The sequence below is a fragment of the Gallinula chloropus genome (genome assembly GCF_964237585.1).
Source record: "Gallinula chloropus genome assembly, chromosome: 1".
Classification (NCBI taxonomy): Eukaryota; Metazoa; Chordata; class Aves; order Gruiformes; family Rallidae; genus Gallinula; species Gallinula chloropus.
In genome coordinates, this window is record NC_140085.1 from 166,602,174 (window position 1) to 166,627,085 (window position 24,912).

General features: G+C 37.6%; 1 protein-coding gene across 1 annotated transcript in view; it reads right to left on the bottom strand.

The window, feature by feature from the left end:
* Window positions 1-446: 446 nt before the first annotated feature.
* NDFIP2 (Nedd4 family interacting protein 2) overlaps window positions 447-24,912 on the bottom strand; it is a 49,563-nt gene continuing 25,097 nt past the window's right edge. Inside the window, exons 4-8 of the mRNA XM_084263337.1 lie at window positions 19,837-19,924; window positions 10,871-10,995; window positions 7,739-7,805; window positions 4,031-4,136; window positions 447-2,244 (exon numbers count right to left, since the gene is read on the bottom strand). Coding sequence (XP_084119463.1) covers window positions 4,033-4,136; window positions 7,739-7,805; window positions 10,871-10,995; window positions 19,837-19,924 — 384 coding nt within the window. The 3' untranslated portion in view covers window positions 447-2,244; window positions 4,031-4,032. The remainder of the gene's footprint in view (window positions 2,245-4,030; window positions 4,137-7,738; window positions 7,806-10,870; window positions 10,996-19,836; window positions 19,925-24,912) is intronic.

Below are 24,912 nucleotides of genomic sequence, written 5' to 3' on the forward strand. Positions count from 1 at the left end.
ATAACGTGCACCTCTTTAACCCTACATATTCTTTCTGATCGAATGAGAAGCAAAACAAAACCAGGTATCTGTATGAAGCTTTCTATAACAGTGGAGCAGGAATGGAGGAAATGAATGAGTCATGGGACTGCTATTTAATTTGGGAAAACTGATATAATTTGAGGATAGTATTAGCTGACATCAGCAAACATAGAAAAAAGAATCAATACTGCATGATTTGTACAGTTGTATTAACTCTTTAAAAGAAATGTCCATGCAGCTTGTTGCTATAAAGCATGGGATGAAAAGAAGAGAGGATTGGTTAGAAGAGTAGAGAGGATTAGTCAGTACCTGTTTTGTCAAGTAATTTGTCTATAATTGACACAAATGTGGCAGTGTGCATTTTTCAATATAAAGTAAAAAAAAAGAACAAATGAAAAAAAACCCCAAAAGTATAAGTCTTAATTAGCAAAACAAAGCAATGTTTTATTATTTGATCCTTTTTCTATTGACAATGAATGCAAAAGAACACAAACAGGTAAATTTAGAAAGAAATCCCAACTGGATACAATTGGATACTGAACATAATACTTAATTTTATTCTTTCAATAAGAGCTGGGAAGTGGAGGTGACCTTAAAGTTTTCGTCACTCTCAGTATCTCTGAAAGGCTGAGAAAATTAATAGTATGACCAGTTTACATATGTATATTTTACACATTCATTATAGATACAAAACTGAATACAGCACTAGCTTAAAACAACATAAACCTCACTGGTTTTAATGTTAGTAACAAAAAGGCAGAATTCTAATATAAAAAGAAAAACTGGAGGAAAGTATTTGGATTTTTTTTTTCCTCAAAGGTGCAACCAACGTTTTTTTGCAACTGAGATTCCAGTTGTAGAAAGGACTGAGAGATGTATTCTCCTACTTAAGGAGAAGCATAAATTTCACAAACTTAAAGGAAACCACACATGCATGAACAGTAGACAGTACCCATTAAAGAGATGATATTTATAAGAAAGTAATGGTATACCTTAAAGACTGAGAGAGGTGCAAGACACATGTTCAACTTTCAGAGCTTTAAAAGGTGGGTGGGTTTGTTTTTATTCTTTGTAGATTATTTCCAAAATTCCCTTACATATAAATCAGTCTATTCCAAGGAAGTGGCAAGGTATTCATTCTAAAGAAGCATCGCGAGATAGCTACACGAATTAATTTGTTTTGGTGAAGCCCTTAGGGTAGACGGCGTATTTATCCTGAACTCAAGACTTCTTAAACAGAGCCAGTGTCATAACCCAGGGAATGCATCTGCAATACTCTGTTTCAGGAACAAAGGTGCACCTACGAGGACCCAACTGCGTAACTGAGGACCATCAAAGTAAGGCTGTCCATCCCTGCTAACGTGAACACAAACTCTATCTTTTAATGGGATTTTCAAGATCAAGCCCAAAACCAGTTACTTCATGTGAGGAAAGTTAGGATGAGCCAAACAACTGAGTGCCTTCAACTCCAAAATTACATCCTATAGTAACTATACCCTTAAAGCCAATTAACAAAGAATACATACGTAGCTCTAAGATTAAACAAAAATTGAGAGAATATGCTGTTACAAAATATACTTTGACATATCTCCTAAGAAGCAATTCAAACAGTCATTTATGCAGAATTATTTACAGGGGATGCAGAGTGGAGTATCAGTCTTAAGCAAACCAGTATATTGGTTTGAATTTGATAAAATATTGGTGATTACAAGTCTGTGGCAACCTGGGACTTTGGGTTTTAGTAAACTTTCGAATGCTCTACACAATTGCTAGATGATTCTAAATTATACAACAACCTGTCTGAACCGGTTAATCAGAATCATTTAATGCATTCCATTGTACTCAGAGCTCAGACCGACAAGTCGGTGGTACCTACCCGCTGTGAAACAGGTTCAGACTTCAATCTTTCAGATAGGAGAACAGATTAACCGAGTCTGACTGTACCTAATCTATACTGACAGGTGGTTTATTCTTACTTCAGGATCTTTTTCATAAGCACATATACAAATGTGCTAAAACAAAAAGGCAGCAATTATAAATATTTACTAGAATGACCAGAGCTGGCGTTTGAGCATAAACCATCCTGTCTTTTATTTTCTGAAGCTGTATCTTCACTAATTTGTCTTCTGGTTTTAGTAGTCTTCTATCCTATTAACTCGGAGGGTTACAGATCATCTGGAAGTTTCACACTGGTATAGGAAAGGAATGTCTGTTCGATGCAGTCTGGAGATAAAGAAAGAGTTGCACTTCAGTTCATGGCAGTGACCCACCAGAAGCAGCGTTGCTGACTCACGCTAAGCCTAGAAGCAGCAAAGCAGCAGCCTTCCCCCCAGCCCGTGTCAGGATGGTGGGAAATGGTGAAAACTTACTCATATTTTGCTATCATTTAAAAAGAATATCTGAGAATATTGCATAACTATGGAGATAATGTTTTTTACTTATTAAAACTAATATTCACTGTAGAGGAAATTACCTGTCTATGCAGGAACAGGGACATTTAAGTGTGATAGCAACTAATGTGAACTTCTCTTTTCAGTACTTAAAATACTTTGGAAAAAAATAACATTTACGTGTCCAGCTCTCCACCAGACCTTATCAGCCCATACATCTCAGGGATGCTTATAGGTAAAGGAAAAATTCAAAGCCACTGAACTCAGATAGGATAATTAACTAACTTCCTTTAATGCTGAGTTAAATAGTATTTTGTCCCAAAGCAGAATTTTTAATTGCAGCAGAGCAAACAAACGGGCCACGTTATCATACCCTCATCATTCTCTTCAAGTGCAGTTTTCAAAATACCCATTAGTTCTAAGAATTACTTTTTAAATGGTATTTTTACCCTTTATGGTACAGAAAGTTAACATATTTGTAGCCTCATCTCTACAAGTTTCAGTATTCTGAAGAAGTTACTACATCACTAAGAAAAGGAGAGATACGTAATTAATGTAAAAAGAAAAAGCTGCCAGGTAGATGCCAATTTACATTGGTTACTAAAAGGTAATATGCACATTAGTTTAACTTACTGCATAATTTTGACAAAATGGAACATTAAAAAATATTATGCTACAGTTATATTAATATATTCTTCCATGATCAGGAATTACATAGTACAGTAAAAATATTTATTAGCTGTTTTTAAATGTATATCACTGTCTTACATGAAAGGATTTTTTTTCCAAGGCAAATACTACATCAGTTCTTTCAGGCTTAGATAATGGGTTGCTGATTACTTCACATTGTTCCTGTGACCAACTTTAGAAAAACAATATGAAAATCTGCTTTATTACAGCAAACACAGCTTCCCAGTTAAGGGAATTTTTAAGTAACCTGCAGAGTAATGAAAACACTGCAGTATTTATTCCCAGGCTTTGATTTATCTCATCGTGTAGTTAAAGTAGAAAAGTTAAAATCCAGTGGAGATGCCTGGTTTAAGTCCAACAGATCCACCTAACAGATTAAAAACAAATTTTAAAATAAAAAGGGATATGTGCCAGACTGATTAGTCAGCTACCTGAAGGTTATATAAAGCATGCTGTCGCACACACAGTAATCATCCTTGTACATGACTGTCTTAATCCAGTCACGTAAGGAGAGACAATACTCATCCATTGTTTGCACGGTCAGAACCACGTCAATCAGATTTCATATGGAGGCAGATTAGTGCTTCCTCACTTGCTGACAACAGGTTGGCTGCTAAAACCAGTTTTCCAACACAAAGGGCGGTATCCTGACAGGCAGCAGAAACTGTTTCTTGCTTAGGAAAATCTCCCTAGTTCTAGGGAGGGCTGGAGGCAACAAGGAAGCATTCTTTACTTTCAAATTTCATGGCTTAAGAGACTTCAGATATATCCAACTCCATGTAAAACATACACAGCGCTCGTGACAGATGTTCAGAAGCCATGAAGGTTGTGTTTTGTGACAGAGATTTGATGGTTTCTTTTTAAATTAAGTACATAATTATTCTCAGTTTTCCTGGGAGAGAAAATTTTAATCACTAAAAATTGCTTACCTTCAGTACAAGAAAAAAAATCTTGTTCTGTGAGCAGCTGCCATGCTTTCAGACATATTTCTGACTTTAAGATAATTAACAAAGCCTCGAAAGAACAGGAGGAGTCCTGAAAGTGTAGAAAATTCACAACATGAAGTTTAATCAACCTAAGTGCACACTATCCCATATCATTATGAAATAATTAAAAATATATCTAGATTACAGAAAATATAGTGAGGTCTCTTTTTCATTGGTCAGAATTTCAACAAGCAAGTCTTCTGCTTTTATCTGGTGATATTAGGATACAGCCTTATTGAAGGCTTTTCAGAAATTTTACACTCATTTTGGGTTCAGATATCACCTCCTAAAAAGACTGCACAAAGAATTTAAAAAGAAGAAAAAACCAAAGAATACATACTGCATGTTTTTTTCAAGTGGAATTCTTAAAATAAGTTACTAGTGCTTTAGAAGACTACCTGAACAACAAAACATACCTTTAGAAATGTCTAAGATAAATGTATTGCAAGTCAAAAGGGGGGCAGTGGGGAAAGATGGTACAGATTGCTCTAGCAGCAAGGCAGTAATAAATTGTAGTAGATTATGGCTTGAGATTGAACCGTCCAGGAAAATCCACGTGTCCACGAGGAGGAAGAACAACAGTCAATTCAAAGAAAATTACTCAGCATGTTATAATTACATTTCCTTTGGTCAACTCCACACTACAAATTGCTTTTAAATATTTAACTGCGTTTGAAAGAGCATTTCAGCTCTGCTGAAAGGAACAAGAGATACAGAACAGTCACACAGAAGGTGTAGCTGCAACAGTGGAAACCACCAACACGTTACCAACACCATTTTACCAATTCAGAGGTTCCCTGGACATCTGAACAAACCAACCCTGAAAAAACACACGGTTGCATAGTAGACATGGCTCTTTGGTCTATTTTCCTTCACTATGTAAACATCAACAGATTAATCTGGTCATCAGTTGGATGAGGGAGAATCCAACAAGAGATAAAACAATCTGCCCAAAGAGTTGTCAAGTCAAACCCTGAATGTCACATTGAGCGGAGAAGCATGACCCAAGAGAAATCCACTTCGTTTAATAAACACATAGGTACCTCAAAGACATATGCTTATGTGTAGACACATTAAGATTCCAAAGGTTCAAATGAAAATCCAAACTGAAGCTTAACAAGTTCACCAAAGGATTTTATCCTTTTTATAATTTTACATTCTAATTTCTGTTGTTATACTGATATTTTGCCATGTAATGCACTTTTTCTCACTCTCCAAGTTAAGACTCTTGATTTTTTTTCTTCCTCTGCCCATTTTTTCTTGTAAATTCTTATTTTCTTTCTTTTTGCTTTAGAACCAAAGCCTCATTAGGACACTATGCCTAAACACAGAGAGTGCTCTGTTAACCACTGGAACTTTGACCTAAGCCAGACACATTTCTGTGATTAAGGTGAATTCTGCTCAGAGAAGAAAACACTAAGATCTGGATCAAATTCTACTACAAAAGCTGCTACCCAGACGTTATCAGAGATGGTCTCTCTCATTTGACTGAAAAGCAGCTGAAACAGCAAAAGGTGGGCAGGCAGCTCTTAAGCTGCCTGAAAACATTGTTTCTGCATTACACACATTGCAAAACTAGTCCAAGTTCAACCCATATTTTATATTTCTCTGTTTAGGGAAGAAAAAAACAACCCCAACACTTTCCATTGTGTTCCTCACAAAGAAACCTTGGCTAACATTTAAATTTAAAAATTAGAATTGTCTGTCTCATCAATTTGTTCACTGTCCATGACAGGTCCTTGGAAATAGAACACTTCACTTTTCCATGAAGCGTGAGCTGATTTTTCCAGATGTTGAAAGAAGGGAAGGGAGCAAAAAACAAACAGGTGAACATCAGAAGAGAGGAGATGGCAGCAAGAATTGGCCTCAAGAACATAAGAAGACTATGCAAAAGAAAGAATCCATTTCAGTTCATTCACTTCTGGAGAAACACAGAACATGCTACACTACGTGCAAGTTATCCGAAAGAATGAAATACAGATCTGTGACTTGATAATAACCCTCTGTGTCCTGCTAAGTAGCTCTGTTGGTTTAAATCCTTCTGTGGTGTTCTAGCAATCTATGTATATCCACGTTATCAATTTAAAAAAAAAAAAACCTTTTGGCATATTTCATGCAAAACATTCATAAGACAAGGGAACGCTGACGGCTGGATGCGTACTGCAGGTTCCTCACAGTGCCTTTTATTCCAAGGCATGTTATAAACTTTGTGAGTTAAAGGAAAGAAAAACAATCTTCACCAGATAAGACTGAAGATAAGGCCTTCCTTCCTAACTTCTGAACAAGTGCTGCAAAAGACTAGGAAAAAGAGTAACTACAAGTGCACAGCTTTGTCCATAGACACGGTGGGGGAAATTGTTAGGAGAACACACGGTTTTCATCCAAGTGAAAAAAAGTGTCAAACCTTATTCTCAGGCACCACAGAGGTTTGTTTTAATTAAAGATTCATCTGAAGATATTTGTACCTGGAAGGAATCATTTCACTTCCTACTTAAATACAGTCACCCCAGGCAGAATATGAAAGCATTTAGGGGACTGATGAGGTGATGTGTTAACATCTGCAGTTTCTATATATCTCCAGCAATCAAGGGCACAACGACAGAGCGAGCTGAGTATTAAGAAGTCTGATGAATGTCCTTCAACTTTACTAAAAAGCAGACAAAGTTTTGGGTAACATAATGTAAGATTTCTGGCATCCCTTGTGAGATAAATAGCGAGTCACAACCAGTCACGATCTCAGTCCTGAGTTTGGGGTTTTTTTAAATTCACTGAACATTGCGTTCTACCTAACATTTGCTGAGAGTCGTTTGAGGCAGTTGACTCCAAGGGAAGAGTGCCACCTACTGAACCAGCAACAGTTTACTGCACTGCCAGAGCTACGATATAAAAACGGATCAAAGCTCTCACTTCTGTAAAGCAAAGTAATTCCAGATTCTATATTCAAATTACCAAAAACACAGCAGGTAAAAAGGTATAGTGGTTGGGATTCGGTACATCCTATTTAAAAACAGAAGAGTAGAATTTTATGTGTACAATAAGACTTTGAACACAGACAGGCAGACCTCTTCAGAGAAAGCTGACATCATAGGAGCACTGTGATCAGAAAGCATGAAGCCATTCTCTTGTCCGACTGAGAAACTACTGATGCAGTATGCATTTCAAAGGACTAGAAAAGGACATTTTGTGACCTGTGTACAAGACAGCAGGCTCCACCTTCCTAGGATCTGTCACACTTCTTGGAATTTAATACTTGACATACAGGTTTATACATCTAAGTTCTGAATATCTCTCACTTTTCAGTATGTTCTCTACACAAATCCGAAGCTTCGTAATGCAGTTCTGCACCCCTAGATCAGTAGGGCCAGCTTAAAAAGCAATTACAAGCTTCAGGTATGTAAGTAATTACACATGTTGAACAAAAATTTTCAAGCTGAAGGTTCTTTGAACAGTCTGCAGTTCACACAATACCACCACTATGGCAACCAATAACCTCATGAATAATATGGAAATAAAAACAAGAGGAAGAAAAACCTATCCGCAGCTAAAGAAAAACATATAGCGAACCATGCTACAGAACTCTTCCTTAGGATGGAATTATTTGCCTTTAAGTACTTTCACATCAAACCAGAAATGCTTTCAATTTCCACTTACCAAGTACAAGAAATATCCACCAAAGCCAGTACTGTCCATTGAAATATCCAGTGAAATAATCTGAAAACTGAAATTCATACACGAGGCTTAGCTGCAGCAAGACAGACACATTTAATACACTATAGAAACACAGAAAACACCATGGGAAAAAAAGCAAATTTAAATAAAAGTCATATATCCCACTAAAATGCAAAACCTGGTGTTTGTGGAGCAGTTTCATATATAAATAACACTTCCAGTGTCAGCTGGTCCGTGGCAGTTATTTTAAAACTTCTGTAAAGCGTGTATGCATATGTATGTATCTAAAAGATATAGGTATATTTAAAAAACTTGTATTGCTTGCAGAATCATCTCATATTTTCTATTGTAATGAATCACCAACTGTGGATTTTCCTTTTCTTTCCCCCCCCCATGCCTGCCATCCCAAACACATTACAGCAGCCTGCTGCTTTAGATATTAACACCAAAAGCCACATTAGTTTAATCTTATCAGACAGGGATGTTCTGCTGACCCCTCAAAAGAGGAGCTTTTGACCTTCTGTATACCCCCTACTGTTAATCGCTGCCAAGAATACCAGCCCCATAAAGACCCCCAACTCATTAAAGTCTTTTCATTTTCAAACCAGCATTCAGTTCCCAGCAGTGAGCTGAACGCCAACTAAATGAACCTTGAAGTGGCATTTCGACTGTTCCTGTTAGTGACCACGGTAGACAGTTTTGTCCTCCCTGTGATGTGGGAGGAAGCTGGAGGGCAGGGTGTGATGGTATTGGAGACAGGTATCTGTGCCTTTACCAGACTGCATGCTTCACTGATAAAAAGGCTAATCAAATGTCTCTGAAACTCACATAAGTAGTAGGAATGGGGAGATGTGTGAAAAGCTGCCAGAAGAAATAAAATAACCTGGTTAGTAGCTCTGCACGCTTTTCATATGCTTCCCATCCTACTATCATTCAGTATGATTACTGCATCCTGCCAGAGTGTTTCCCATTTGCCACTTTGAGGATATTTCAGTAGTATCAACCAAGAAAGGATATAATTTGTGTGTTTTAAGAAAGAAAAAAAGAAAAGAAAAAACAAAGAAGTTACTGGGCCACACATGCAAGCAGATAAAAATCCAATACATTTACAGAACTAGATATAGCTGGCTTTTTTGTCAGGTATCTGTGCACTGAGATCCACACATTTTCTCAGGAATAAAGCCAGATCGTGTGAATTCTTTAAAGGTTTAATCCTGTAATGTATATATTTCTATAGGCAATCCAAGAAAAAAAAATAATAATCAAGCAAGAGAATTGCTAAGTTGAAGAATCAGTACTTCTGACTACATAAATGCTAGCATTTCTATGATTCATCAGAGAAAGCATTTAATATTTTGACACTTCATTAAAATACCAAATGAATACTCAACTCCCATGAAGCTGACATTATTAATACCATCTTGCTTCATATTCAGTATTTCCAACTCTCTAAACATATATACCAATACACTTTTTTCTTTTTTTAAGTTACAATTTCATCTAATTAGAAAGATTTACTAAAACCAGCCGTTGAATACGGCCTATGTGCCTCACCCTCGCACTTGGCTGCAGAACTTCGCCAACAGCAGAACTGTGCTTTTGTTCTTTCTTTCACCCCCTCCTCCCCAGTAAAAACTGATACAGAGAGAGCACACGTGAACTTGGGACTGTTTAGACACTGTAAAGTTCTGTACTACTGACCCTGGGCGAGGAAGGGCAGCACAAGCCTTTGAGGAGTTTGAAACAAAGGAACCGACCAATTTTGTGTGCAGACACGCACGTGCCGGTGGTGTCACCATTATGGCAAAATATTCTCATGCACCTCATGAGATTTCTGCTCATCTTCTGCTCCCTCTAGAGAGGGAGACAACATGGGAAGATGCTAATCAAGACTGGAAAAAAAAAAAACAAAAAACCCCGAAAAAAACCCAAACCACCCCCTGGGGTCTTGGAACTGGTCAGCTCTCATAGTTTAAAATTAGTAACTGTAAATTTAAACATAGTCTAGAACGCAGTAATTCTGCAAGGAAGTTTAGCATATTAATGCTGTTTGTGTTTGTTCTGAATACATTTTCAAGCAGACAGGAATAATAAGACTGACACAATGAGTGAGTTCTGCCCTCTGTTTAGCATGCCTCGAGGGAAGCTGAAAACATCCCCAGTGAATGCATAGTTGAAAAATTCACATCATCTCACTCTCCTAAGATAAATTCCATCCCAAAGCCTGAATTCCAACTAAATACACCAGAATCACATCTGGTCCAGTCGCATTCCCCTACCCTGGGGAATTAAAAAAAACCCAAAAAACAGGAAGGACCATGCAATTTCTTCTCTCTACAATCCTTGTACTACTGTGCTTAGAACAAATCAAGTTATAGCACACACTAAGGGGAAAATAAAAATAAATTTTTTAAAAAATCAGAGTTGGCAGGGCATAAAAGATATCCAAGATCTTTTCTCCATTAGACAGGATGAGATTTTAAATGTTGTGTCTCAGGCATGTAAAACTCCAGTTCAGAATGAATCACTACATTTCATCTAACATCCGCTCAGTCAGCTAAGTAATTTCCATTTGGCTAACATACCTTTCTGAAAAGAATCTAGTCTTGCAGTGAAAATATCGAGCAACTGAGCATCTAGGATGTGGCTACATATCCAATTTTCCACTTGATTCAGTATGTCTTAGAAGGAATGAAAGAACCAGGTACAAGGAAGAAATGTTTTCTGATTCCCTGCCTGGATAGGCTGAGCCATTTATAAATCTTTCATATAGGACACTCTAACACTGGTGACAGTTTAGGTACTTGCTCCACTTTTTCTGTATACTTTTAAATATATGTGCAAAGAATGAGTAATCCTGCATTTATTTTAGTGGATAGATGAACGTAAAACACTATGTCAGACAAAAACAGACGAAGGTGCGTCATTAGTAAGCATATATATGAATATAGAGCAAGTAAATTCTCTACTAAAGTGGAAGTTAGAGAAAATTCTAGGCATCATGTTAAGTACTGGAATTTAATTTACTGACTCTTAATTCCATTACTATGTATCCCTGAATAAGTTGGTATGGCTTGGTTCTACAAGCCATCCAGTGCGAATCAAGAAACGTACCCGCACGATGAGAATCCATTTGATCAGGGAGAGACCAAATCCACAGATTGCACCATACCTTCCAGCTATGGTATTTGTTATACAGAAGGATAAACAAAATCCAATCCAGTTGAAAATAAATGCCACTATAAAAGAAAAGAAACAGTAGCTTCTGTTAATCTGTATAGATAAGCAAACAGGCTTAACACTAATTTCACTTTTAAACTAATAAGGACATGCTTACACAGCCAGCAATTCCCTTCCGGCAATTCAGACTCTCAGAGATTGACTTTGAACCCAGACATTCCCCATGGTATAGTCACTTAATAACAAAGCAAATGGTAAACAGGCTGGAACCTACTACTTTAAACAAGAGAAAAACTGCGACATAAAAGAAAACATTACATGGCTACAGAAATCTAACCGGATGACATTAGACATGAGGGGTAAATGCAAACAAAGGAACGCAACACACAAGACTCGGGGTTAAAACAAAGAAAAAAAACCAAACCAAACAACCTTGCTACACTTTTATAGCCAGTAATATAGTTATATGCACACATACGTGCATGTATCAAGGCTGCATATTCAGCTTTATCCAGTTTGGATCGAACAGAATAAAAGTATCCGCTCTTGCTCTGTAAACATAGTACAGAAACGAAGGTAAGTTGAGAAGCTGATGTGTCACTGCTTACTGTCTTCTCTTTTTCATCGATATTCAAGTGCAAGATGTAAGAAGCCTTGGGAGTTTTACACAGAAGCTTAAGAAATCAAGGAACAAAAAGGACACTGTGCATCACGATCACTGTTACCCCAGTTAACACTACTACACGACTCCCAGTAGTATCACAGGTTTTCACATTTCCACATCCACACACTTTGCAATCAGCATCATCCCCTGTACTGACTTCAGTTTGCATGCACTAGGTCAAGGTGTGGGAATTCTCTATTAAGTCATGTCCCAGCTTTGGGAGTGTGGGCAACTAAAAACCAAAAACCAAAACCAAACCACCACCACACAGAAGAGCTGGGGGAAAAATGACAACTCAGGAGTTCTGGAGAGGACAAGACAGTGAAAAACCAAAAACTTTTGAGAAACCCACAATAAACATAAAAACCTCTAAAGAGGCAAGCAGGAATGGAAGGGGAGCAGAGGGGAACAAAACCCTCATGTTTTAAATCCCTGAACTCAGGGAAAACCAAAACCTACAAAAAAATCAGACATTAAATCACCACAGAAAGAAAAGGTTTTTTTTAAAAAAAGAGTCTGTCTTTTCAGTAGAAGTTTGAACACTTATAACAAAAATATAGGAACAGAAAATTGGTCAATAATTTTCTTAAATAAAAGTAATTTAGGAGGATTATCAATAAACAGCACTTTTTTTTTTTTGGGGGGGGGGGGGGCGGTAAAAAAAAAAAAAAAACAAACTTTGTTACAACTCCTCCAACCATCCATATGAAGATGTAACAATTTGTCCACAAATGCAAAACTAGTCTGCAAGGACTGCAGTGGGATTCCATGAACTGTAAAGAAGTTCCAAGAGAAGTTTATGAAAGCTTTGCATCAACACATTTTGCAGAAATGAGAGAACATCTTGCTTTGGACAGAGGTAACAGACAGTGGCCGTGAGAAAGCTCACTTTGTGCTAATTACTAATCTCAAAAAAATTATTTAAAAACAACCCAAACACACAACAATTTTTTAATAAACGCAAATTGGTATATGCAGAGAAGGGGGACAGCAGGAAGGAAGGAAGGGAAAAAAGAAAGGAGCTAATTTTGACTACATAAGAACTACAGAGCAACACTGTGACCCTAACGTTTTCCTATCTTTCCGAAGCACAAGAACAGCATTTATATTTGAGAAAGCTTGGATGCCCTGTTTTGAAAACAGGATTTTCCTATTTTAAGCAAGCTCTCCAAATCCATCATACTCTTAAGGGTAACAGATTTCAGAAGCTAGGTCTTCTAATGCGTCATCGTTCCTATCTCAACAGCCTGCTGCCCTCTCCCTCTTCCCACTGCTCAAGCTCCAAAGATAGATGTGGTAGAAAGGACAGAAGACAGACACTTCTAATGGACTACGCAGACTAGAGAAATTCTCAGAATACCAACAATTTCAATAGGTGTGTTTTAAAAAAGAAGTATTTTTATGAACCTTAAATTAATCTGTGAGCACATTATAAAAAAATCCCAATCATAAAGGGGGGAGAAAAAAAAAAATCATTCTTATAAGTAAAGTTGAACACAGTGATGATTTTATCCACCTTTCAACCGACCTAAAGGAGTATTCAAAATAGAACCCCGAGTCCCTGGATGAATATTAGGTGGACATTTATCACTAAGCTGTTTGACTAGCTCCTGAAAGCACAGGCGTCATCAGCATGTTCCAGTGTTGTTCACAATACCATTTTTTTCCCTTTTAACCACTGTTGTGTTCCATCAATTTATAAAAATGGGAAAAAAAGGCAGAAGCTACACAAGAGTTATAAACTGTGGAAGTTCAAATAGCCCAGTAACAGCGGACTATATACAGAAAAATATTTCACTATTTAAATTTGGATCTGGAACTTCCAACTAGAAAAGTTCTGCAGTGAGGACCTAATCAAAACTGTTGTCTTCAGCAGCATGAGGAATATATTACTTCTGCAAAACCACGTAAGGGACATTCTCTAAACAATGGCTTGGTGTTGCACCATTTTAACAAAGTTAGGATGGGCTACATGTCTACATGTTTTCAATCCTTTCTATAGCTTCTCTCTCACCTCCTGTGTCCTGTTGCTACTCAAAAAAAAAAAAAATCTTCACTGTCTCTTAATGGTTGCAAAACTCATTCCTTTATTTCAGAAATGCATCTTCAGCTTCTTAGCAGGCTATACCAAATGAGATTTATCTACCTTGCAACTCTTTTTCTCCACATCAGGATAAGCCTCATCTTCTCCCATGATTTCCATGAATACTCTCTGCCAGTCACACAAGTTGTCTGAGCTTTGCAGCCTACACTGCAGCTCGGTAAGAGTTACTAATATTTTCTGTATAACTCCCACCTCACCGAATTCCTGGTACAAAAGCTACCTGTAATTTTCATCCCTATACTGCCACAAAGAAGCCACAGCACGTTCCAATAGAAGGGTGAAGGGAGAGCCTAGTAAAAGGAAGCATCTACTATTTTCTCTAGATGCGTCTTCTTCCTTCTGCAGCTACTAGAGACAACTAACTCATTGTGTAGGCTTCTTGCTACAACAAATGCAATCCTCCCCTCTTTGCCTCTACTCACTTTGTAAAATATCAGTGACACTGCTTAGCAGTTAGAGATATGACCTCACACAGGTCCAGCTTCCCATGACATTCTCATACAGGCAACATTTCTGGCCTGATACTCATAGTCACTATCATAAAGAAGAAAGAAACTCCTAAGAGTGAGATTGAAAGTCTAACAAGTCGCTACAACCACACCAGCATTGGTAACTATTGTTCATGCAGCCACGTTCTGTGTTCATCTTGTGGACTCCCACTGCAAGACTAACCACCCTGCAGCAAGAAGATCTTAGTATTTATATTCTTCATAGTTGAGACCAGCTTTCAGGTATTGTCCTGTTTCAGACATTCAGATGAAACTCACACTGACTGTGCTGGCATCATGATTTCAGTCTCTTTCTTTGCTACTTCTAACACCATACAGACAAGTGGTGCCAGTAAAAGTAAGATTTGAGGGGTTTATACATTCCTGAAGTGACAAAAGGAGAAAGCAAGTCTGTACTAATCTAATTCACATAAAAAGAATACAACCTAATTAGAGCTATTTCCTCATGGCAACAAAAGCAGCAAAGAAGTTTCTTTTTGGGAAGAGGAGGGTTTGACTGAAAGTCTTCATGATATCCAATGTAGCACTTAAAATTATGCTTTGCTCTTATTTCTCTTTCTGGTTTGCAGTAAGACAATCCCAGCTGAAATGCAAAGCACGGGATGTTCTAAATGTTGTAGAAGTCTTAGAATCTGACATACAAATAAGCTATTTCCACACACCCAAAGCCCTCTTCTGAGAGGCAGTGGTCAGCATAGCATTTCTCATACCCAAAGAAGCTGGAGTAAAATAGTTCAATTTGGTTTTGACAAACAAGCTTGCACCCCCTGCCATTCCTCATTCTCCAATAACTACAGGGCCAAGGTAAAGATGATGTATGAAGCTGTACTTTGTAATTAATAATTTACTAACCCGTGCTTGCTTTCTGTCAGTGGCCATTAAGCTGCAAGGCAATATTGGCACACCCTTTCACTTTACTCCCACAATTTACAGGTTTTGAGTTGTAGATACTGAAAAACACCAGAGGATGCAATAATGACAAGCACGCTAGAACAAATCTGCTTTTTCCTCAATTGTTATTGCACTTCACCTGCTGATCTTTTTTACTTAGCTTTCCACAGCTACATATTAATCACTTAAGTTTATATTCAGTATCATGAAAAGGAACCAGCAAAACTGGTCTGAAGACCTGTGTTCATTTCAACAATGGCTCAAGCCTGTGATAAGATTATAGTGGCAACTATGTAAACAAAAAGCAACCATGCTCAGGTACCTCCTTTATTCCTTCATTTGGTTGTCCAACAACTTATAATTTTAATACACAGCACACACCAAAGACCTTAATGCTTTGTACGTTGCCTAGGATACTAAGTATAGTCCAATAAAGAACACTTTCCAGATCTTCACGTGCCACTAGAAATTATCTTGCATAGAATTTATTCCCTTTATGAACTGGGACACATTTTTGCACCTTCCTGAAGGCCTCACATGAAGTCTGATGATGATCTCTAGGAAGCATTTGCTATCAACTTCAATAGACAATTACTATCTTTTCTACTCTGTGATGAACACCCAAAAACTTCTCCAGGGAATTTACTTCTACTGCTTCATTATCCTTGTTAGTAAATTCTTCTTAATACCCAACCGGAAGCTTCCTCATTCCAATTATTCTGTATTGCATCCAACATGTATGGAGAAACCATGAAAGCCAAATTCTTTCTGCATAAAGAATTTAGGTGAGTGTGGTTGAAGGTTAGGCAGGCTCCTGTGATAGTCAGAGGGAAACAAGCACTTATCTCTTTCCAACATCAGCAATTTCAGTCAAATGACTGCCCTTCAGATCCTCCTGCATGGCTACAGGAAACCTGAATGATATTTGGACATGGAGGTACAGAAGCCACATTTCCTATATTCACAGAGAGAACTCAGACCATGCTTACCATCCCTAGGAAAGCATGTAACTGTCCCTGTGCTGTCCCTGAGTTTGTGCTGCAGCTCTGCCTTCCAACCTGAGCTGCTTGGGACCTCCTGAGACGACCTCCTAGCCCGAGTGCTGGTTACTGACTGCTTGAAGTATCTAACATCTTTAAAATCTGTCTGAGCACTGGTGTACAAAGTTTTAGTATGGTCATTATCTGTTCCTATATAGTACCTGGGACAACACGTACATTTACATTCCTCCACATCAGGAGATTTTATTAGCATGAGTTGTACACAGTGTTTACATTGCCCAGATGTTGTTCAAAAGAACAAATCAGATCTATATCTGAGAACTTCAATTTTGGCTGCACGATCAAAGACTTTTAGTTATTTCTTCCTCCTTTATTAACCCACCTGTGAGGTTCAAATTAATATTCATTTTTCCTATGCTGTAGGGACAACCTAAAAATCCCTTCCATGGTTTCAAAAGAATCCAGATGAGCTCTGCAATTTCTTTTGGGGCTCACAGGTGAAAAGGCTGGTTGGTATTTCTAAAGTACTCCTTAAATATAAGGTAAGACCATATAAGCCTTTTATTACCGCCCAAAACCATCTCCTTCAAGAATAAACCAGGATGAGCAAACCAGACACAAGTCTAAAGACTTCCATTATGGGCAGATTAAGCATGAAAACCGAATCCTTTGGGTCATGACAGTTACTTGCTCCATCATGACTACACCTGCGTTCAAAATGGAAAAGAAAAAACAGCTCAAAATTTCCTTTTTTTTTTTTTTTTGTGGTGCATACCAACAGCACAAAACAAACAAACAAAAAAATCACTCTGGAAAACTCACCTATACCAACTTCCTCTGGCATTCTGAGAAATTTACACTGTGCTATATAAGGCACAGCTGACTTAAAAATACATAATATGGGAAAAAAAAATTAAAGTGGTCTGGTAGCAAAATTTGCTGTTTCAAATTCACAGCGTAACAAATGTTTTCGCTGACATACTCGTTTACCTCAAATTCAGAGCCCAACAAACAGCAACCCTGACTACTAGAAAGCAGATTCTTTGCTCACCAACATAACCAAGACTTCAAGAGCAACAGCAATTTCTTTAAAAATATTATTTTACCACATATTGATAATAAACCATATTGCTTTCCAAGTTTTTCCATTAAGTTTCTGAATCAGGAGCTCAAGTTCCAAAGAAAAAAAAACCAAACCCCACAACTCTGTCCATGCAAAGGACTTTTATTCTTTAGAGTATATTGTTTCATTTTATTTAGTCACACTGAACAGAAGGGTGCTTTACAACAGAGACCAGTAACAGGTTTGTAACTTACAGGCACCTAGCTCCTGAAACACACAACCCCCCCAAACAGACAGATCTGGCCACTAGACAGACTCCAGACAGCAATTTTATGCAACTTGGGCAGCTACCACTAGATGGTAGCTACGTACCACTAGTTGACTGCTATACGTAGGTAAGATTGTTTTAATTCTACTTCAGTTGAATAAAATTAAATGAAAATAGCTAACTTCTCTTGTTTATATTTTTAAAAAGGCAGCCTGCCTTTGCTTGCCCCACCCCAAGACCTTTCTACCAATGCTGTACATAACAGTAATAAGCTGTTCTTTCTTCCCATGCTCCTCTCACTGCAGCACAGTTCCTGACACTGTTCTCCTGCATTTTACCTGAGGGAACATATTCTAGGCTCTCTGTGATCTGCAACTTCTACTTGCAGTGTTTAAACATGTCCTATGTTGAAAAAAACCAGAAGACAGCCATACTGTAAATTTCATTTTACCTCCAGCTCTCTTAAATCTACACACATCTACTTTACATAGACTTTCCTTATTAGGAAGACAGGAATACACCACTTACTATTTATGATCTAACCATATTAAGTTACGTTCATTTTTCAATTAGTTCTCCAATTCCCCTAAGAAAAAAACTAGTTAAAATTAATATTCCAGGTCTATAAATGCTATGAGCTTTTGTAAACTCATACTATGAACACAAACAAGTAAATTTTATCAATTTCCATATGTAACCAGAATCCATAACAGCCAGCACAGAACCCAATTAAAGATACACTTGCATAAATATCCTGCAATGCTTAAGCACTGGCTTTATCTGTTTCATTCACAGGCAAAGTTGGCAGTAACACAGTCTCAGAATAATCAAGAAAAGTTACCATCCACAGGGTTTGCTTGCCAAACGTGTAAAAACAGTGCTCTGTGCAGTCAGTTTCAGCTTGAAGAGAAAGCTGACCGTTTATCCAAGTAAACATCTGCATTCCTGAAGGTGCACAAAAGGTTCCAGGCATGTGGTTTTGACCAACAGCACATGAGTATCATTGGAGCCCTTCTGGAGCCTTCCATACCAGTTCAGCTTCTGCACAGCAGGATTTTTACTGCTGCTGTGCTCCTACCTGCAAGCTAACAGGTCTGTCTGCAGCTGTGATTTTAAGGACATATAAACCACTTGACCTGCAAGTGAAGTGCTAATGGAGACCTGAACCAGGACTAAAAGCAAGAACAAGCTCACACAATACAGAAGGTAAATAGGTGAAATATAGTAAGTTGCAGCACCTAAGGAAAGGAAAAATGGGAGAAACAAAAATGAAGCCATACACTCCTCTGCCTGAAAGAATATATACCCTTTCCATGATCCAAGAGGTCAAACTACAAAACGAACTTTATTCACTTATACATGTATTTCTATATTTGCCACGTGAGGTAGACACATATATTTTTATCCCAAGATGAAAACACCACATCGTCCTAGTACACTGTATGCCAACAGGGAGAAAAAAAAAACAAACCAACAAAACCTTCTGTCCAAGTTCTGTAACCTGCATCTGTAACAGTAAAATAAAGAAATAAAGAGACTGTGGAACACAACAAAGAAAAAAGAACTAAGATCTAGGTTGAAAGACATAAAGAAGATTTCATTGTGTAATCAATCAGCTTTCATCCTAAAGAATGCTAAAGAACAGCTGCATCCTCCATATCAAGCTTCCATCCAGGTTGTCAAACACACACATTTCAGACAGGGAAAATATCCTCATAAATTAGAAAGAGATATGCAGTTGGCAAAACAGAAGCAGCTCTTTTCTGGAAATAACTTACAGTGGCTAGATCTAACTCTGCTCAACATGGTACAGAAGTTGCAAGGTAAGATATGCACAGTGCACAGACAGTACCTGAAGAAGTGCTATAGCAGCGCCAGTTACAATCAGACTCTACGTGAAGACAGTACATTTTTATACACTTGTGCTTAATTCAACCTGACAATAACTGTGGTTGGATTTGCTCAAGAAATCCACCACAGCACTGCAATTCACTAGGCTAACATCAGCAACTTTCATACAGCACACCATCTCTCAAGGGGTTTTTTTCCTACTTGAAAACCGATTACCAGATTTCTGTGATCCAGCCTTTAATTCAAGTTGGTAGCCCAACTAGAAAATGAGCAAATTTCCCAACCCACAGGTAACAGTAAAGCCCTGCCATGTCTCAAAACATACAGTATGATTTTATTTTGTCCCCCTATTTGTGACAGAAGCCATGGGAAAGAAGTGCAACATATTTGCTACAAGAAGCATTTATATCTATGTACAAGTAAAAAAATCCATTCATTACAGTACATTAATGCAGTTTATCACAGCTATCTCTTATATTCCATAGGGAAAAAAAAAAAAAGGTACAATTGATATATACCTCAGTAGGTCTGGGATATGAGATAACTTACTGAAAAATGCCAACATGAAGATGCCATCATTGCCCACTCTAAGCTGATCTGCATCACTGAAATCATCCCGTGGTGGATACTCTTCTTCCTGGATTTACAGGTTAGTGATAATTTAGTGAAAAGTTTATTTTAGAGCAACTATCTGTAGGATTAAAGTATTAATTATGCTTCTAAATCTACAAGAAAACTGACATTTCTGTAACACATCCACATCAAGGAAATGTAAAGGAAAAATTATTTGTATCTATAAAATGCACCTTATTTGTTGTTTATATTGACAGTCCAAATTTAGCTGAAAGCTTTGGTAGAATATATGTACATACAGCCTATTAGTCTCAAAGCTAGAAATTATTTCAGATGAGTATTTTGACAATCAAAACCAACAGAAATATCTTTTCTTATTGTAATGATCTTGAAAAGCAGCCAAGTTATCAAATAGTCTTTTGAAAAATCATTACATTGTATGCTTTTCTTGTTTGTTTTTCTTTAAAAAAAAAAAAAGTCTTTTAATGCTTCCCAAAATACAGAACGAAGTTTCAGAACACGGTTAGCATCTTAAAACAAACTGCTGATGGAACAGAACACTCCTGTAACCCACAGGAAAACATTCGCAAAGCAAATAAACCCTCCAGTGACACTAGAGGGCGCGGGCACATTACAAGTGTTTAAAAGCCTTCTGAACTCAAAAAGTACAAGTACTTGTCAAGCACGAGTAAACGGAGACGTCAGTCACAACAACCCATCGATTCCTCCCATCGTGTCAAAATGCCGAAGACCTTAAGATACTGAAAGCATGAGTTTGTTTTGTTTCTCGGTGCTGAATTCCAGCAGAACTTGGCAGATCTTAGGTGTGCAGTCCTGTGCACAAGTGAAACGTTGCTGCTGCACTGACAGACTGGGAAATGTGAAAGTTTTCAGTTACTTAAGAGAACCTGAGGGAAACCGTAAAACCAGTTAAATGTATCAGTTTTATTCCTGAGTGTATAATGTCCAAAGGATGCAGGATGATGCAAGTTAAATAATTCTGTCAGTAGCAGCAGTAATACATTGTAGACATGAGTAACATTCTTTCCCTATTTTTTCCTCCAATTATTCATAATATAATTGAAATAAGGAATGATCTATTAAAAAAATGAAATAAAGGGAGATGAGTTCAAGCCCTACTTCACTGTTTCACCCACAGCAAACACGTTTTCTAATGAAATACCATACTTCTGATTTTAACATACTATTCTGTCGCTGAACCAAATGTTATTTTGATAGTATGTTCATAACTAAAAGGGCACTAGACAATCACAGTGATCTACAGCTCTATCACGTGACTGACATGTTCACCATTGTCAACACTGTGAAATCATTTACTAGATATAGTGATTATGGTTAAAATTGTGCTAGATCAAACAGTACCAGCTCAAGGCAGCCTGCATCACTCCATAACACAGCCATGATATTCCAGCTGCACAACTTCATTTCTGATTAATTAACCAGGACCCAGCATTTCTTTATAAACACTGCTCTTCACATAGACAATACTAAGAAAAGCACAAGAAGCTAGCTGAACAACAATCTTAAGGGGCTATAATTCAACTCTACATAGTTTCAGATGTCCCTAAATGGTCATCTTTAAGCGACTATGAAAACGTTAGTTTATTTAGGTCAGCTGTGCTGCAGCTACAAGACTGATGGGGGGAAAGGCAAGGTAGAGCTGTAAATCCATTTAACAGAAGAGCTACATTCAAGTGTGCATATCTGAAAAGCATGCCATGAAAGTTGCTTTTTCAAGTCAGGGTAGCAAAATGTATTTTCCATTTTAACTTCAGGCCTATAAAAGCCCATATAAAATAATTTTTTGGACTTTAAGGGTTTTTTTTTTTTTTAAACTGTCTACCATTGTAATTCACACTAGCATTTCCAAACCAGCTAGTGAATTACAGTCTATGTAAAATATTGCTTCAGAAAAAGTAAATTTTGTTCAACTAGGCTAATAAGTTTAACAGGTTTCTCTAAGGCTTGCAGGTGTGAGAAACACAGGTCAATATATAGCCCATGATGTGAGAGCAGGCATTTGCAAGGAGGCAATGTTGCAGTAAGTGTGACCAAGTTGTAAATTATCACACTCCATGTCAAAAGGGAATTATATTAAACCACGTTTTATTTCCTCCTCCAAAAACTGGCCTATGAAAATTATCAGAATCTTTAAGAAATTAAATAGTTTCCTGTGCTACAATCATGTTCAGCCTATAACTACATCCTTTAGTACCGTGTGGTTTTACAATCAGCCCAGCAGATGGAAGACACTAATTTGCCACTGCTCAAGCCCCACTAATACTGGTCGTCTTCCACAGTGCACTCATTTCACCCAGTTGGTCTCAACTGTCCCAAATCGTCTTTTTTGCCACCATCCACTGAGGAACGAAGAGGGACAATGAAGAATGACTGTCCTCTCCACTGATGCTTAGAACTAAACATAATTTCTTAGTAATACTTCTATTGGATATTGACATTTTTATGTATTTTATCTTTTTTTTTATGAGAATAATGGCATATAACACACACAAATCCAGAAAATACATAATACACTTTCAGTATCTTGCATTTATTTTTGACAAATTTAGCCATGTTAAGGATCATGGACAATATCTCTTGTTTGGTAAATATGCTAAAATCTGTAGAAACAGAAAACTTACTGTTTCTATCTTCAGAGAAACAGCTAAACACCAAGATACATTGCCAACATAAACGGCATGTCACACGGAGTAAATTCTCTAAGCAACAGAACACCAAATGGTATACAGCATCTACTGAGGTCAAATACACCTCTGAAACTACAGTGCTCTGTAGTATCCTGCAAAGACAGGATTGCTTTTTCCCCCCAGTGTTTTTTAACTTCTTTCAAACTAAAACCTAGCATGGTGTACAGTAAGACAATCACCTTCAACCAAATAAATAATCAGAGTTTTCAGGAACCCTTTAGATAACTAAACTGCTATAAATCTTTTTAATGCAGTGGATTTGCAGAGAAAAAAATCTGAGGAAAGGGTCAAATTAGTTAATAAATCCCATATATGATAACTTCATCATACAAAGCAATATGGAAAAGTTAATGGTGGTGGGGAAAAAGGCACAATGAACCTCAGAAGCATTTGTTTGCCATCAGGAAAATTCATAGTTAAAATCTAAACTAGAGAGAACTATACCATACCTCTGGACGACTGAGGAATATTTCATCAAACAGACTCCTAGACTCCCTAAACTGGGCGTGCTAAGCATGTAAAAACAGAAAAACATAAGACAAATGCAACTGAAAAGCATTAAGTAAAAGCCATTCATTGCAACATACAAACAAGTCATTTAACTGTTAACAAAATCTTTGTCCATTTAAAATAACCTTTCAAAGCTGACCTGGAGAATTTGAAAAGGAAAACATCCAAAGCTAGGGTATCTAATGCTATCACTAGTGATGACATAGGGCTGCTACAATGTCTTTGATTCAAATGCTCCCAGATGGCTCAGTGTAAGAAATAAATGTTTATGCACAATGTATTCTTGTAAGAAAACTACACAAAGGACTAGAAAAACAAGTACTCAAAGTACTGAAAGTTTCATGATCTGTGGATACAAGGTCTATGATAGGGTATTTAATATCATGACACCAAAGGGTTTCCTAAGATCCCTACATGATCCGGGGGGGGAAATACAAAAGCTGTTCATTAAGTGTGCTGCTTTTTTCATGCCCGTTTCCCCCTCACTATCTCAATGAGCAGGTTTGCAGCCTTCCTTGCTGAATACTTTGGACCATACTGCATACTTTGAAACCATTATCAGTTTCATGTATCATTCAACATAAGGACAAGTAACTTTCTCCAACTGTTATGTTACTGCAGTGAAAAGGCCACGTATCTTCATTTTGCAAAGAAGAAACTAGAGGCACAGATCACAGCAGAGCTCACATTCAAAAGAGCACTAATTTCATAAGGCTGAAAATAAAACCTGAAAAGGCTACACATTATATCATTTACTTATGTTTTGTGTAATAAACAAGTCAGATACTGTCCACAGCTGTCACTGCTTGTGGTCTCCAGGACAGCAAGAAAACAAGTAACTGCGTAGTACCAATAGTGCAAAGTTTAACTGACTTATCTGTTCTTCCACAGGTACACAGAGCTAAGGATCAAAATCCTTCCCCTCAATCACCACTCTAGCCAAAACATGACTGTTTTCTTACTCCAGTCACCTGCCAGGCTAAGACAGTTTTATTACACAGTCTTAGTTCATCCCAGTGTAAGTCCATTAGATGTATTAAATAAGGTAGGGATTTTGTGACAGTTATCACATGGTAATGTAATTAAAATGGCAGTAATTAAAACTACATTGGCACATAATTGTTATCAGCATTTGAAAAACTGGAACTCAACTTCAACATTTCTTACTTACACCCAAAGTCTTAACTGGGCAACCTTAATACTGTTTCTTTAACATAACATGTGCCTGCTTTAAAAAACAACCCAAACCAAAAAACCACAAAAGCAAACTGAGCAGAAAGCCTATCAAAGTCTCCAGCAGTCAGCAGGATCATGGCCTTTAGGTACACCGAGTAGACTTCTGATGCTAACTTAATACTGCCATAAATCTACACAACCTTTTAGCCAATCTGCCCTGGGGAATGATGGTGTGCTCCTACTGAGTCTTCTTCAGTGAAATTCTTGTGGTGTCAACACCTCATTCTTGCAAGTCAAGTTCCACTGTGTGGCTTGGGAAAGCAGACTATGTAAAAGTTTATTTCTCAGTTTGTCACCATATTCTACTCTCCTACCTTTTCACTCCAGATTCCTTCTCTCTCCCTAATTCCTCTTTTCTCACACACCAGCTTCAGCTCCTTTCCCAGCACTACATGTTGTCCAACTTGAGTTCCATCCTCCATCAGTCCCACTTTATCCTCCTTCCTCCTGCTTCTCATTTAAACCTGTACTCCCTACATACCACAACTCTATTCACCTGTGCCTTTTCTCATTTTGACTTAGACCTGCCCTCTCTGATCTCTGCCTGCATTTACTTTGAGCCAGCTACCTCCTTGCC